General features: G+C 38.2%; 1 protein-coding gene and 1 non-coding gene across 2 annotated transcripts in view; one reads left to right on the top strand and one right to left on the bottom strand.

Moving 5' to 3' along the window:
* KCNH5 (potassium voltage-gated channel subfamily H member 5) overlaps positions 1–17,331 on the bottom strand; it is a 359,954-nt gene that overhangs the window by 63,817 nt on the left and 278,806 nt on the right. Inside the window, exon 9 of the mRNA XM_075531693.1 lies at positions 7,551–7,803. Within this exon, the coding sequence (XP_075387808.1) occupies positions 7,551–7,803 (253 nt within the window). The remainder of the gene's footprint in view (positions 1–7,550; positions 7,804–17,331) is intronic.
* LOC142426937 (U2 spliceosomal RNA) lies at positions 11,136–11,318 on the top strand. Its single transcript, XR_012779804.1, has one exon. It is a non-coding gene; the product is annotated as a U2 spliceosomal RNA (small nuclear RNA).

The raw sequence follows: 17,331 nt of genomic DNA, 5'->3' as shown, positions 1-17,331 counted from the left end.
ACAGGACAGAAATTTGTCAGACCAATGATGTATTCACTGCAAATAGCTTTGTCAACAACATAAACAGAACTATACATATTTACTCTGTATGACAGATATGTTTATACATATTCTGTTTATACGTAAACAGAAACTACACGTATTTACTTTGGTGGATGAAATGTACAAGGATCAAAGCAAATACAATTTTTTAAAGAAAAGATACCAAAGCTCAATATCCTCTGTCAGAAAATCAGCCAGGGGCCTACTGTAGAACAGACCATCAGTTGCTCATGTGAAAATTTAAGTTAAGCTAAAGAACATGAAATCAAATCCATGACAGACAAAAATGAACTTGAGTACATTTTGGCTGAATGTAGAGGCAATCTCACGAATCCATTTGATGCACAGAACACTAATACTTAAAGACACAATGACCTCAAAGACATCAGGTACAAATAAACCAAGAAGTCATTTAAAAGGCAAGTAAGGGATGTATGTCAAAAGAAACTCTGAGGCTTTATCTTGAACATGAAATGGCTAAAGCAAAATAAAGACACAAGGAATTACAAGTTGAACAGGTGTCAAAGAGATGCTCCGGATCACAAAATAAAGTAGATAATAATATGTGAAAAGACCTAGAGTTGGAAAATCAAAAGAACAACTCAGCATTTCCCGAGTCGAAAGAACTGAAGATAAAATTCAAGCCTTGAGTAGCAATACTGAAGGATTCCATGGACAAAATATCAGATGGCACATCAAAAGAAATGGAAGAAATAGAGTCACTCTGCCAAAAAGAATTGGTCAACATTCAATCTTTTCAGGAGGTAATATATGATCAAGAAAGAAATCCAAGCTGCACTGAAGACCTTGGGAAAAGCAAGGGTTTAGGAAATGAAAGAATACAATTGAGATCTGTCAGCAAATGGATCCAACATTGAAATCATTTGCTTGTTTATGCCAAGAATTTTGGAAAGGGGTACTGGTCAACCAATGGGAAATACTCCATAATTGTCCCCATCTCATATTAAGATAATTCTACTGAATGTAGAAGTTATCAAACAATATTACCAGCATCATATACAAGTAAAAATTTTCTGAAGGTGATTACAATATAGTTGCAGGAGTACGTCAACAAGGAATTTGCTAGAAACTGAAATTCAGAAGGGAATGTAGAATAAGAGATATCATTGCTAATGTTAGATGAAACTTGGCTATAAGCAAAGAATCTCAGAAAGATAGCTACTTTTGTTTGATTGCCTATATAAAGGAATTCGAGTCTGTGGATCATCATGAATGACAGATAACATTACAAAGAACAGAAATTTAAGAACACTTGTGCTCATGTAGAACCTGTACATAGTCCAAGAGGCAGTTATTAAACAGGACAAAAGGGGCACTGCCTTATTTCGTTATCAGGAAAGCTATCTTTCAAGGATGTACCCTTTGATGACACTTACTCAATCTATATGCTGAGCAAATAATCTTAGAAATAAATAAAGAATGTAGCCTCAGGATTAGAGGAAGGCTCATTAACAACCTATGATATCACCACTTTGCTTGCTGGAAGCCACGATGACTAAAGCACTTGCTGACAGAGGCCAAAGACTCTAGCCTTCAGGATAGATTACACCTCAATTTTTAATATATATATTTAAATATGACTCTTGAATATCTTGTTAAATGGAAAAAAAGATTGACGTGGTCAAGAATGTCATCTTGCTTTGGATGCATAAGATATGCTATTAAAAGAAGGAGTCAAGAAATCCAAACACCTTCCTTGGGCAAATCTGTTGCAAAAGATCTCTTTCTTCTTTTTTTAATCATTTTATTGGGAGCTCTTACGGGTACAACAACGTTCGCCAGTTTGATCACATCAAGCAGTATTGTACAATTGCTACCATAATCAGTTTCAAAACATTTTCTTTCTTCTTAAACTCCTTGACATCAATTTTCCTTCATCCCCTCCCTCCCCCACTCTACCCCTTCAGAACCCTTTTTAAATTTCCCCTTCCATATAATTTTTGCCATATCTTACGTGATACAATAAGTCCATTCCTATATCAATGCTGTAGTTCAATACCCTCAAGTGGGGTTACACAGTCATCAATGCTATCGGCTCCCTATTCCTCCCCTTCCCCGCTTCTCCTCCCCTACCCTCAAGGAACCGTTACTTCTATAGGTAACCCTTCAGAAACAGGAACAGAAGCAAAAGACCTCTTTCAAAGATTAAAAAGAAATGGTATCATTTCTGAGCTCTCAGGTGAACCTGACCCTGGCCTCATTGGCATGTAAAAGCTGGACATTGAATAAAGGAGATTGAAGAAGAAGAACTGATACCTTTGAGTTATGGTTTTGAAGTTTACTGAATGTGCCATGGACTACAGGGAGAACAAACAAATGTATGTTGGAGGAAGTACAATCCAGAATGTTTCTTAGAGGTGAGGATGGCAAGACTTGGTTTCTGCATACTGTAGATAGAACATCTTATCAGGAAGGACATCATGCTTGGTAAAGTAGGAAGTCAGTGAAAAAGAGGAAGATCCTCATAAAAATGGATGACAAGTGGCTGTATCAAAGGCCTTCAATAGAGGAACAGTTCTGCAGATGGTCCTAGATTGAGCTGTGCGTCCTCTTGTGCACGGGGTGGCTGCATCTCAGAACCCGTTCAACGGCACCTCACGGCAACAATGATTCATGCATGTGGGGCTTCCAAACGTTCATGCCAACACGCCGTGATTTTTAAACTGCTTTTTCATGAGCATTTTGAATTCCCCTCATATTACCAGAAACCTAAAGGTCAAGGAATTCTACAAGTGTCTAATTTGACCTACATATAAATTTGATGGGATAATCTCTGCTTACGGGATTTTAAACACAACAGACATACAATTAAAAATAAATACACAAAAAGCAAATATTGATTTGCCATTTATACAAACGTGTTTCAGAGGTTAGTATCTGAAAATAGAGAAATATGGACTAAAAATAAATTAATTTTCTAGAGTATGGGAAAAGCCCTTTTAGAGGTTACAGCATGAAGCACTTGACTTCTAATAGCAAGTATATATGAAGAAATCTTAACCACATGATAAAAGTCATATTTTTACAGATTTTCAAAATAGCAATATATGAATATATTCTATATCTGATTCTTTTTGAAATTAAAAACACAGATTTTGAATTTTGAATATCATAACCTATCAGCTATCTCTGTTATTGTAAAAAATTTTATATATAATGCAGCCTTTAAATAAATTGTTCCAGCCCCAAAGATATTTGAACAAAAGTGCAAAATATTGTAATTTTACAGTATTAGGTTCATTGATTGCTTTTCCATATCCTATTACAATGTAATATCCATCAGACAATGTCAGATATGACAAAATAATAATAATTTATAAATTATCAAGGGTTCATGAGGGAGAGGGGAGCGGGCAGGGAGGGGTAAAATGGGGAGCTGCTGTCAAGGGCTTAAGTGGAAAGCAAATGTTTTGAGAATGATGAGGGCAATGAATGTACATATGTGCTTTACACAACTGGTTTATGGGTGGATTGTGATAAGAGTTGTATGAGACCCTAATAAAATGATTAAAAAATAATAAGATGGAAGGAAAAATGTAATAACCTTCCTTCACATTCCATATACATTAGTATAATTCTCTTGGGGATTTTAAGTAAAATTTAAATGATTTAGATAGAAATGAACCTAAATGAATAACTCCTACACTATGATTCGACATCCAATAAACCCATAAAGAAAGGACACACTGTGAACGCAGCGAAACATAGGACTCTGTCTTAGGAGCCGGGGCTATTGTTAGTGGAGAGCCACCATGTCACAGTCACCGAAGGGTACGAGATACTTGTCAAGGCATTTTGAAGTAAGTTGGCTATTTCAGCCATTTCAATATATCTGCTCACATTAAGTAATTATAGGGCAGGCACTAAAAAGACAGACTAAAGTAAAGCATAGAACACATTCTGGATGCACCATGAACTTAATTTGGAATTCTTTGGTTTGCATCGGAAGCGTGAAGGTCAAAACCGGTAGAGGTGTAAGAACTGGACGAGCCTCAAAGGGGAAGAAGGCAGGAACTGCAATCATATCCATGTGCCCTCTTGAGGAAAACAACTGTGAAGATGTCTTTCAATGTTAAAAGTAAGAGAGTATTTGTTGTCTACATTTTTTGTCCATTAATCAGTTATGCTTCAAAACGCATTCATTAAACTCCCCAGCAGTTTTGACACTCAAAGAAGAGCGCACCTGCCAAGAGCCTTTTAAAAGGTAAAGACCCAAAGGAATGAAACTGCACCTATTTTTGGATCCTGAGGTTTTATTTAATTATAAAATGACCTCCCTCCTCTATCTTTCAGCTGGTAAATGAATCCGTGTAAGAGATAGCAAGCCCTGCTTTATTTCTCCTATCAGATCAACTTGGATAAGAACTCATTTTCCTGAAGTGTAAAGACTAGAGGGATGCCTTTCTATCTGACCATTTCTAGATTCAAGGCAAAAAAAAATATGAAAGAAGGGCATATTTCAGAGCCAGGACCCACAATTCACAATGAAGATATAACAGTTGTGAATAATTGAATCAACTTATTCAACAAAGGCGAATTTAGGGAATACCTGACATTTAATGTTTTGGTTTCTTTCCTTTAAATTTATAATGTTTTCAAAAATGTATTACAAAAAATAAGAAGAAACCAGAAGGAGAAGAAAGAAATGTTGGGTCTGATGCTGTCACTCATCATCTTTCTCCCTCTTTCCTGGCACTGCTGTTGGCCAGCGCTGGCCTGGGAAGCACAAGGTCAGCTCTTCAAATCCAACTGCTCTGTGCCTTTCTGATTCTTTAAAGATAGCAGTTTAGATGGATGGCTTGGAATCTACTCAGTTGCAGTCAGTTTGGATTTGGGGCTTTTCTTGAAAGAAGGAACCTGGTGGCTCTGTTTGAAAGCCATCGGACTGTTAACCACAAGGTCCATGGCTCAAGTCCATCAGTAGCTCCACGGTAGAAAGATGAGCTTTCGTTCCCATAAAGACTGATAGCTCTAGAAATCACGTACAGGGTGGCTGTGTCAGAATCGACTCCATAAAGTGAGCTTGTTTTGTTTCCTAAAATATTTTCAAGGCATTTTAGGTGTTATAAACCCCTAATATGTGTGTCTTTTGATTAAACTAATCCTTGTGAGATGCCTATGCAAACAGGGAAATAATAGCTACCAGAAAGATGTCATATCATTGGATGAATTGCACAGAAGGATTACAAAGCCTTTGGGTTCCCGGATTTCTGATGAGGGCAAACACAAAGCACACATTCATAGGAATAAAATGTGACAGATATATGGTGAAACTAGTCCAATGCCCAGGAGGCCCTGTGTTCTTTCTGACTGTGTCATTGCACAAACCAGCTACCACTTTACTTTCAAATGAAAAGAAAATGCATTTTGTCTATCTCACGGAGCCCATGATTCCAGCTTAGCAGACTCAGCCCAGAGGCCAGGAACTCCGGGCTTTCTCCAACCTTCTTTTGGAAAAGGAGTGACCAAGGGGACATTGTGATGAAGAAAATGGGCAAAGCAAAGGACGAGTTTATGGCTGAGGGAATTTACCAGGATGGCACCTACTTTCTACCCTCCCAGCCACCATTGACAAGAACAATACAGGAAAAGAAAACCCACCTCTCTGGGTTTTTGTTTCAGACCCTTCTTTAAGCAAACATGTACACAGAGTATTTTATCACAAAGGGTTGTTCTAGTGGAATGTACACTTTTTATAACGGATTGTATATAAGCCCTTGATACCACAGTAAATAACGCCGGCAAACAACACGAAGCTACAAAGCATGCCCACAGTGCTGACTTTAAAGAGCTGCGGCCTATGTGTGCGCTGCGACATTATTGTAAACAATCATCTATTTAACAGTGTCTCTAAATAGGTAAACAAATTATCACAAATAGTCATTTAGACACTGATAACGCTGAATTCATTTTGATAATGCTCACTTTCTTCCTACGAAGGGCGTTTCTTCTCGATTCTATCTTCCTCAAATAGTTGGAAATGGAAATCCGACTTTCCTGTTCGTGCTGGACTCTGCTCTTTTTAAAATATATCAATCAGTCTTTTACTCATGAGAATAAGTGGCACTTAAAATATGGGAGGTTCACATCGGTAGCTAAAACTCCAATCGTCTAAAAATTGAGTTCATTTTCATGAGACCAAGCCATGAAAAATGGGATCAAAACAGAGAGTTCTAACTTACATTACTAGAGTTAAAAACGAGTGAAGATTCTCCTCTGACCTCATTCTCATTACTGATTCATTTTAAATCTGTGTGGACTTCACGAACCTACTGCAGATATGAGGTAAAAGAGCAGAAAATCATCTAAAACAGTGTTTCTCTGCCTTCTTAATGCCACGACCCTGTAATAGTTCTCCTGCTGTGATGACCCCCAACCATAAGATTATTTTCGTTGCAACTTCATAACTGTCATTCTGCTACTGTTATGAATCAGGCTACCCCTGTGAAAGGGTCGTCCGGCCCCCCAAAGGGGTCGCAACCCATGGCTGAGAACCGCTGATCTCTTAGATTTTTCTTAAATCAAGATTTACATCTTACACTGTCCCCAAAATACATGAAATTGTGCATCTGTCCTTCACCTGCAGTGTCAGCACCTTTTAGTTATAACAATTGTTCACAGACGCACAATATATCTCAATTGGGGGCTGAATGTCTTATGGGCTAAGTAATACAGATAATCAATTCCCAAACTTATTTGGTCTCCTGGTCCTTTTTCAAAAAAGAAAATTTACTTCCCACACCCCCCTGGCCATTAAAAGCGTTTGCACTGTAGCCCATCATTCAGGATAAAGTGTAGATATTTGTTTTTGTACCTTCCCTGGATCATTCCAGGACCCCTGGGGAGTATCACCCACTTTGGAAGCAACGATGGAGAGAGATGGAGCCAGCTGTAAACCACAAAGTTAATTCCCTGCAATGTGATTTCTCCAGTGTAACACATCAGACTCTTCGCCTTCTTCGTCATTTTGAGGGCACCGCTTCGGGCCACTGTGGTGGGCCTGTGAAAAGGAGGGTATGGTGGCTGGAACTCCAGCTCTCACTCATCCCCTAACTAGGCGGACAGCTCATGGTGCCTTTCTGGGCCTCACTTGCTAATCTCTGGAAGAAAAGGTTAAACTAAACTGGTCTGTCACCCCTGTCGGGCTACCGTTCCATACCAGTGGTCTGGAAATCATTCCGCACGCCCCGTTCATACTTATCAACACAGGGGCGCGAGGCATCTTAGGCCTTGATCAGCTCTAGTCTGTTCCAAACAACAACAACATTTTAATCGAACGCTCATGCACCACATTAGGGTGTGCCTGATATGAATGTTCTTTCCTGAAACAGCATTCCTATTTCTTCACTAAGATTCGTCATCTCATTGTAACCCCATTGCTTGAGGTCATCAGGCAAAGGAAATTTCTCTTAAGAAACCCGAGAAGCAACGCCCTGTGAAACGGTGACACGCTTTGCTACGTACGACACGAGGAAAGTTCACAGTACCTAAAATAGCCACCACCTCCTCATCCTGGATGACTTCCAAGGACCCGGACACCACAAAGCAGAGCGCGTCCACACTTTCGCCGGCGTGGTAGATGAGGTCCCCGGGGGCACAGTGGATGGTTTGGAACTCTACCGCCAAGGCGCGCAGACACCCGTCGCTGGCCAATCGAAAAGCAGGATGCTCGTTAAAAACCTTCCGGTTGAGATGCACACAGATATCAGCTCGCATGTCCTTGGGACAGATGGACAGGACCTAAAGAAAGCGAGAGATGAAAGAGTGAGAAGGGACGAGAAAGGGACCATTTCAGAAAGAGCCAGCCAACCAGTTGTCTTTACAGTGAGCGTGCCTGCTACAGTCTAAAGAGACCAAGACGGTGAAGGGCACTAACAGTCAGCAGGCGGGCCGGCGAGCATTCAGTCCATATTGATAGGTCCAAGTTGATAGGAATTCATCTAAGTAACAACTAAAATCGGGCATCCACCTTAATTTTATTCAGCGGACAGTGCAGACATATTCACCACTAAATCCAACTCAGTATTCGGGACATGACTGCACCATGCAGATGGATTCATACAGAAATGGGTACAAGAAAACGGAAACAATAACAGCGCTCCATTAACTTGACTTGCGGGCACTACGTGGTAAGAATCTACCCTCCATGTGTTTTCTTCACGCTGAAAGATTCACCAATAAGAATGAATTCATGCCCAAGGATCAAACACGGTATTCAGCAGCTTTCTGTAAGACCCGAGTAACGAGAACACTCAGAAAGATGGCGGCATCGTTATGCATTGCAGCTCTTGTTTATTCTGGTCTTTGACACCTAACAACACCTCTGGCATATTTGGGGTCTAAGCATCCTTGAGAAGAGAGAAAAAACAGCAGAATTGTATTTAGAAGCCTAGAGGTAGACAATATTTATTGCCGGTAGCTTTGGGACATATTAAGAAATCAGAGAGGAAAGTAGAGAGGAAATTAAATTAGATAAGGTAATCATACTCAATCACCGGTCATTGAGCAGGATGGTTATGGAAATCGGTACATCCTACTTCTAAGACATCTGCACAGACTCACTTAGAATTCTCCTCCAGATTTTTTTGTAAACTATTTCTTATCATCAGGAACCCTGGTGGCACAGTGGGTTATGCATTCAATTGCTAACCACGAGGCCCGCAGGTAGTTCAAAGCCACCAACAGCTCCTCCGGAGAAAGATGAGGCTTTCTGCTCTACAGCTTTAGTATCAGAAACCCCCAGAGGCAGTTCTGCCCTGTCTGACAGGGTTGCTGTCAGGATTGACAGTGAGTTTGGGTTTCGGTGAGTTTATTCTTCATAATCAGAAATGCTTTCCTTTCAAAAGATTTCAAGCCCTCAAGATGAAGTCTATGTTAGTTTTTCCCTCATTAAGTTACACTTCACACTGGTTTAATATAAAATAGATTTCCCCTGTAATAATTACATTTGAAACTTTTTAAAAAATCACCTACGGCTTAAAATATCCTCTGACTATTCCTTGTATGTGGGACTCATTACTGATGAAGATCTGGTTGCTTCCCTGTGGAAAAGAGGAACCCATCACAAAGGTAAAGGTCATTAATTGCATTACCCTTACATATCATTTCCATTCACCTTTTCCCTAAAGTTATAGCTAGGGGTCTAGTTCACGGTCACCTCATGTAGAAAGGAGTGAAAATACACCATCTTCACAATTCCTGCTGTTTGAGCCCATTGCTGAAGCCACTGCGTCAATCTATCTGATTGGGGTTTTCTTCTTTTGCGTTCACCATTCGAATACTGTCTATATGATCTCAGATCACTGAAGCATTTCTGTGGCTTTGCCTTTCAAACTCACATGGCATTCTGAAATGAAATGCCTAAGGTTCCTAAGAGCAACTTCACTTCAGTTATGTTCCGAAACCGCACGCTGTTTCCTTCAATGCGTTTAGTGACTTCCGACTAGGTTGGTAATTTAACAGATGCTTGCTTGCTGCACTCTCAGAAGCAAAGGGGGTTACTCATTGGGTTGCTAACTGCAAGGTCAACAGTTCCAAGCCACAGCCACTCAGCGAAAAAGATGTAAGTGATACTCTCAGAAACCCACCAGGGAAGTTCTACTCCGCATTTTACTGAGTTCTGGTAGAGCAGCGGGCTACACATTGGGCTGTTACCCACAAGGCCCGCAGTTTTAATCTATCAGTTGCTCCGCTGGAGAAAAAGATGTGAAGTCCTAGCAGAGGGGCTGCTCTAGTATGAGTCGGAATGGGATCCACGGCAGAGGTTTTGTTCAATTGAGCTCCTAGGATGGGTCATGTCACTGGGTGAAATCCCTGGAACTGAAGTGGTAGATAAGGTAGCGTCTTTGCCTTGAAGGAGCTCCACGTTCAATAAGGGGTGTAGGTGAGTAAAGATAATCATAATACAAGGAGAAAACGCTCTCATAGGGCCATGGCTAGGGTGATATTAAAACTAGTACTGTCAATGGGAGGGGAGGAATTTCTTATGATACGGATGTAGAATAATAACTGTGATAACACCCCAAACCCATCAGCCGTAATGAGAATAGCACACAGAACAGGCCATTTTTTCATTCTGTTATGCATGAGGTCACCGTGAAGTAGAGCTCACTCAATGACTGCTAACAATAACAATCCTCCATCGGTGAAATGGGATAATCGCAGTGCTTATTTCATAAGCTTACATAGGAATTCAATGAAAGAGGAGGACTATACCCTAGGTTAGTTCGACCAATAGCAAAGGCTTAAGAAATTATATTTTTATTATCTGTATTGAATATGAGTATCCCCATGGAATGTATTGTTGTTTTAGCACTCTATGAAAGTAATTTACTTTTTCTACTTTCTACTCCTCTTTGAATCTTGTATGTTATGTGTTTGATGATGTCCCATACAATATGAAAAAAAATTCAGATGTAGCCTGAAGATATTTGAAGCATTTAGCTAAGGTTAATATTTGGTCCAAGTTGAAAATGAAATTAATTCTATGAAAATATAACTTAAAAATATATACAAACATAAACCAAAATGGTCTAATTTTAAAAAATGATCACTCTATTCCTATCCATTTATCTTACAGAATGTTTTAAACTTTTAGATCCATTTGGCAACATATTATTTCCTTTTAATTCTTTCCTTCAGGAATCGTGCTGCAAAATAAATCTAATAGTACTGTTCTCTGTACAGTGCTATGCGAAAGAGAATACTGCTTACATTTTTTGGGACATTTTCCCATTTATACCCCATTTCACATGACATGAACTCATTTCTTGTTTTGATTGATGGTATATAACTACGTCCACATATTAAACAGTTAATGGTTAAAAATAAATGTTAACATAAACTAAAGTGAAGTCCAGTGGTAAGCTCCTTCACTACTCCTAGATAGAGTATGCATGGTAAAACGGTAAGCCTGTGATAGAAATATAGCTTAATTGTTATTTCCTATGGAAATCAAGTAAGACACTATTTTTGCTGTTGCTTTTAGTTATTGTGAAGTTCAAATTGTGAAGATTCTATGTGCGTAGCATAAAACTGTTACACTGGGTTTTCAAAACTGTGAATTTTTGGATATCGCTTCTCAGCCTTTGACTAAGATCAAGTGTAGTATCTGTTCTTATCAGTTTCATATCTGATACATCCTCTATCCAAGGACAATATATTAAATGGATTTGTGGAGCAGGGAGATGGAATAGGTGCTTGGTCTTCCCTATTAAAGAAGTCTTTTGCAGCACCCAGGCCTGGGCTGGCATAACTCAATACATTGTTTGATTTCATGGCTGGTGATTCCATAGGTATTGATTATAGATTCAAGCCAAGTGAAATCCTTAATAATTTCAATTTTTCTTCATTTAACATGGTGTTGCTTATTGGCTCATTTGTGAAGATTATTATTTTCTATATGTTGAGGTGAGTGAAGGCTATAATCTTTTATCTTCAGTAGTGAGTGCTTCCGGTCTCCTGTACGTTGAAGCACAACCCACACTGAGGTCTCTAGTCTTTGATCTTCATCAGCAACTCTTTCAGGTCCTCTTCACTTACAGCAGATTGCAGTTTGTTAAAGTACCACCGCCCACTGCCAGTCCTGATGCCACATTGCTCTCCATTCAGTTTAGTTTTGGGGACTATTTGGCCAGCATATATATTGACTACTTATCATGAAAACATACAACTCTGATGCATAATTCTCTTGATTTTGAGCATTGAAGCATGTGCATTTTCTGTTCAAAGACTGTCCCTTGGTCTATGTACATGTGTTCTACATAAACCAAATGAGCTACTTTAGAATTCCCATTCTTTGCATTGCTACCCATCATTTGTTACAACCTATACACTCAAATGCCACTGCATAGTCAGTATGGCACAAGCAAGCATCCTGCTGGTATTCTCTGCTTTCAGCTAAGATTCATTTGATATCAGCAATATCACCCCTCCTTATGCACACTCTCCAATTTGGGCTTGAGTTACTGGTAGTTCTTTGTCAGTGTACTTCTGCAGCTGTTTTAAGTTATCGTCGGTGAAATCTGGTTGCATGTAATATTAATGCTATTGTTTGAAATTTCCACATTCTACTGGGTCACTTTTCTTTGGAATGGGCACAACTCTGGAGATCTACCAGTTGGTTGAAAAGGTATCTGTCCTCCAAATGTCTTTGCTTAGGGGAGTGTGTACTTCCATCATTGCATAATTTGCTCAATAGAGATTCTGCAAATTCCTGAAGCTTTGTTCTGCTTTAATTTTTCCAATGTCTTCAGTGTATTCTAGACTTCTTCCTTAATGCTATTAGGTCTTTATTATATGCCATATCTTTAAATGGGTGAGCATCAACCCATCCTTTTTAGGATAGTGACTATGTATTCCTTCCATTTTCCTTTAATGTTTTATGTGTTACTCAATATTTTTCCCATAGAATTCCCAAATAATTGCCCATCAAGGTTTAAATTTTTTACTCAATACTTTCTGCTTGAGAAATATTAAATGTGCTTTTTATTGGGGGGGAGTTCTAAAACTAGGTCTTTGCACATTTCATTGAAATATTTTACTTTGCCTTCTTGAACTGCCCTTTGAAATTCTTATGCTCTTCCAAAATCAAACTCGTTGCCATCAAGTCAATCCTGACTCTTTGGGGACCAGGTAGAACTGCTTCTATGGGCTTCTGAGACTGTTAACTATTTATGAGAATAGATGACCTAGTTTTGTTTTGTTTTGTTTTTCCCCACAGAGCAACTGGTGGCAAAGGAGCTCGCAGCATTCCAGTGCATAACCACTATCTCGCCAGAGTGCTTAGGCAAGATACATTTAGTTTTATGTGGTAGAAGAGAAGTGTTATTCAAGAAAATCCTCTTACACAGTCCATTGGTCTCTAAATTCAATGAGTATTGTCATGTATGTCAAGTTCCACCTCCAGTGATCAGATTCCTAACAGGTATCTCATAATTACAAGCAAATGAAATATATATTCCACAAGAAAATACACACATATAAAGTATGTGTACATGCCCTCATGATTTTTCATTTATCCCTTCTTTCTACCAGGGCACTTATAAAGCAGATTCTTCATGGGACAAGTGACATGCTTCCCCTTTGGAAGCATTATGAAAGTACAGGTTATAAGGAATAGATTTCAGCATTGTGCAAGCTAACTAGAAAAAATAATGGATTTCTTGGTTTGGAAAAAAGAGAATGTTTAGCTTATTTATAGTTCCAGTTCCAATAAACCAAAGGTTACATAGCATCTTCACAGAAAGATATCCCTCCGCCTCCAAACACCTAATTTCAATGGTGTTGCTGGTGAACCCTTAGTAGAACCCACATAAGATCATGTTATCTCTGATTTTGATAAAAGTACACAATGACCTGCTTTCCTTTGGTAAAGTCAAAGACATGCAGCTACGACAAAGTGCTTCATGCTGGGGGTATCTGAAGCCAACTGGGGGCCTCTCCCTGGCTCTCTCCATCAAATCCCACCTTCCACTCACACCAGCCTCCTCACCAGTCCTTGTACATATTTGTCCTTTTGACTGACACCATTGCCTGATTCCCTTTTCTGCCTAGTTGCTTCTGACTACCTGCCAAAGCACAGATCACTCCCCCTCTCTGTCATAGATATAATTTATTATCTGATTTTTAAAACAATACCATCAACTAGCAACTAAAAATTATTATAGATATCAAAGCTCTAGAAGGTCATTTAGCTCAGAGATTGCAAACATTTATTTACATAACAGTATCTTCTTTTTTCTTAAATTTCTTTATTAAATCTATCCTGAATGCTAATACATAAAACAAATAAAGCACAACTATTCCAGGTAAAAGTGTGCTGGAAATATACCCTCCCAGGCAGGGAGCAGTCAGTCATTGATTCAGCTCATATTTATCAGTGTTGGCTATGCACGGTCAGTCTCTCAGATTCATAAGCAAAACCTCTCACCGGACTTGCCTTCCTTAAGTTTTTCAACAAGGAACACTTTAAAAACATCACCATGCCCAGCCTAATGACCCATTTTGCAGAAATATAAATACCCCTCAAGGGTTATTTAATTTGTTCAATGCCTTTCAACAAAGTATGGAGAAACACTTGCATTAGAGAACTCAGTACTCGAGTTTCAGCTATTCTGCATGTCATGCTGTTGAGCTAAACGTGGGGGGTTGGGGGGGATGAAAGATAACCTATGGCACCTTCTGAAGTTTTCTGGCTCGTTAAGTACTTTAAAGGTATTAATGCTTATATCTGAAAAGTGATTTAAGTCTCAATCCACCAACTCTATAGCTATTAGGAAGCTGCTATAACCCAACACCTGGGCCAGAAAATAGTCCAGGTTATAATGCAAATTTGGTTCCATTTTAAGCACTTTAATTTCATATGCAATACATGAATTTCATTCTCGAGTGCGTTGGTAAAGACACAGAGATCCAATGACAGTCTTCTCTCTTAACCCATTACTATTTGCCCTTGGTAAGCCATCCTATTTGAAAAGTTTTATTGTATGTATTAAAAGGAATTGAGTTCAAGATGAGTAGAGTGAGTGTCCCTATATATTATTTTCCTTTTACCATCCTTTGGCATCACTTTTTCCCATTATGTTATTAGTAATATAAGTGATGCAAATAGTTAAGTGTTGGACTAGGAGGTGGAAGGTGGACAATTCCACATTGGAGAATCCTCATGGAAATCTGCATCTCAAAGGTCACAGCCTTGGAAACTTCCTGGGGCAGCTCCACTCTGTGCACATTGAGTCAGAATTGACTTGATCACAAATAACTGCAGGAATATCAATCACACAGGCATATGATAAGTAGATCCAAATACAATGTTAACACAAAAACTCAGAGATTAATCAAGGAAATCGTTAACATTTAGAGTCAAAAGAAGGTGCCATCCTGTTTCTAATATATCCTTTGGAAATATTTTAAAATGCACATTAATATTTATTATAGAAAATCTGTGAAATAAGAATGGGCAAAGAAGAAAATAAAATTACTCACCTATATTTTTATACATGTATATATACAATTTTCACAAAACTTATATAGGTAGAGTGTTATCCTCAGCTACTATATTACAACCATTTCCCATGTTGTGAAATATTGAGTTCAGAACCATATTGAAGACTTGTCCAACATATACCTATAGCAATTAATTAAACTATTAATTATCATGGGTTATTTTCTCTTTTATAATATCACAGAAACAGAAGTCTGGAGAATTTCAGACTTAATTAACTTCTGCTAGTATTACGTAAGCATGGTGATCAGGGACTGAATAACTATTACCTAAGCATGGTGATCAGGGACTGAATCTAGAATTGAATCAATTCTTTAATCCATCAGTTATTTTATGCATAATTGCACATTTTATCAGGCATAATAGATATAGGCTTCAAAAATTGATGGAAAATTCCATTATCTTTTCATTCAATTTAAGATAAAGTTATCTTAAACTTTTCCAGGACCTTTTGAGCCTGCTTCTATATTAACAGTTAATTTATAGTAATAAGTAAATGAAGAAGATCCCCTTGTTTTCTAAGGGCAAGGAACAAATGAACTAATGACATTTTGGTAGTCATTGAAGGTACCACTCATCTTCTTGAAAACTCCTGCATCTAGATGGACTTACTAATGCACTTCAAATTAATCACTCCTCAAAAATCCAATATTATTGGCATAAATGAGAAAATCAGTGGAAAGAGTCAGGCAAGCAACATTTCCACACAAAACATTTTAAAATCTTTTTTTGGAAAACAGCAGGTCCAAGATGGCCAATACACTGTAGAATGAAATAGAATTCACTATAAAAATTCAATGATTATTCATTTTGTGGGAAGATGAAAAACTTCACCATCATTGTTTTTTAATGTTTACTCAGATAACTTTACGGCCCGACAGAACGTTGTCAGGGTTTTAGTCTTTCCTCATTCTGTGTCAAAACACCAAGGTTTGTCAATATCTTCAGGGAATTAATTCACCAAAAAGGTAATTAAATAAAACCAAATAAACTTCCACTATTTAAAAGTAAAAGGTCATGTTCACAACAGGAGTCTGCTCGAACCAGTGAAACATTGTAGGTAAAAATTGATGAGCTTCACAATAAAGATTTCCTGTGAATGTGTTTTCTGTGAATTAAATTTATACACAAAAGTGTGACAAAGGTTTTTGTTTAAAAGCAAGAGTAGAACAAGTCAGATCAGGTTTTTCTTGACCTTGGTTTTTACAGTAAAATTAGTAGAGAAAGTACACAAAAAGCAATTGTCAGTGTTTTTATTTTGGTCAGACTACCATTGTTTCGGGTCATTAATTTCCCAAAGTTAAGAATCTGATGAAACTTAGGGTTGATATGAACTCTGCTCTTAATCTCTTTGATGAGCTCTTCCATGTGCAGATATTTGACTAAATAAGATCATCTTTCCACACATCTGCAAATATTTTCTAAAGTTAGAAATAAGTTTTTAGATATATTTGATTAATTACTCAGAAGAGTGGAAACAAGTCATGCAATTAAACTGCACAACACCAAGGTTTGAGAAAGGTATTTGGGACATTGGGCCTAATTAGAAGTAGAATTCCACAATATCAGATCAAACAACTATCAAGTTATTTTGTCAGTCTGAGCTGGGCTATGTGTCAGATTACGATGCAACTTTCTGATCTAAAAATGATTTATGTAAGGTAATCAGGAATATAAGTATTTTTTCAAATTGAGACTAATTAAAGAATGTGATAAATATTGTATAGCAACTTGACAATTATATTTTTGCTGTGATTAAATATAGTCATGTAAATAACTATGTAATGAAAAAAATCAAATACGTTAAGAAAATAAACCCTTGCAATAGGCATGTACGATGTGATTTTTAAGATGGGAGAATTAAACAATGTCTCTTTCTTGGAGACTCATTGCTTCACAATAATTACTTAAAATGTAAACCTACAGCAAGCTATGCGGCTACAGGTAATAATGGGAACAGACTGCCCTGTCGGTCTGGTTGTTGGGCTTGAAAATTGGAATACTATACGGATAATTATACCTCCTCAAATGTTCAGTGACAACTTGTGGAAGTTGTTTGTAATATATACATCCTAATACTGTGGGGCTGTATATCATCCTGGAAGCTGTGACATAAGTGTTATCAATACCAGCAGGGTCACCCAAGGTGAACAAGTTTCATCACAATTTCCGGACTAAGATCAGACTATGAAGAAGGAGTACACGGTCCACTTCTGGGGGATTAGCTACTGAGAAGCCTACAAGTAGCAGCAGAACCTGCTCAC

Source organism: Tenrec ecaudatus, chromosome 14 (assembly GCF_050624435.1).
Source record: "Tenrec ecaudatus isolate mTenEca1 chromosome 14, mTenEca1.hap1, whole genome shotgun sequence".
NCBI classification, from domain to species: domain Eukaryota; kingdom Metazoa; phylum Chordata; class Mammalia; order Afrosoricida; family Tenrecidae; genus Tenrec; species Tenrec ecaudatus.
This window is presented reverse-complemented; position numbering and strand designations above follow the sequence as displayed.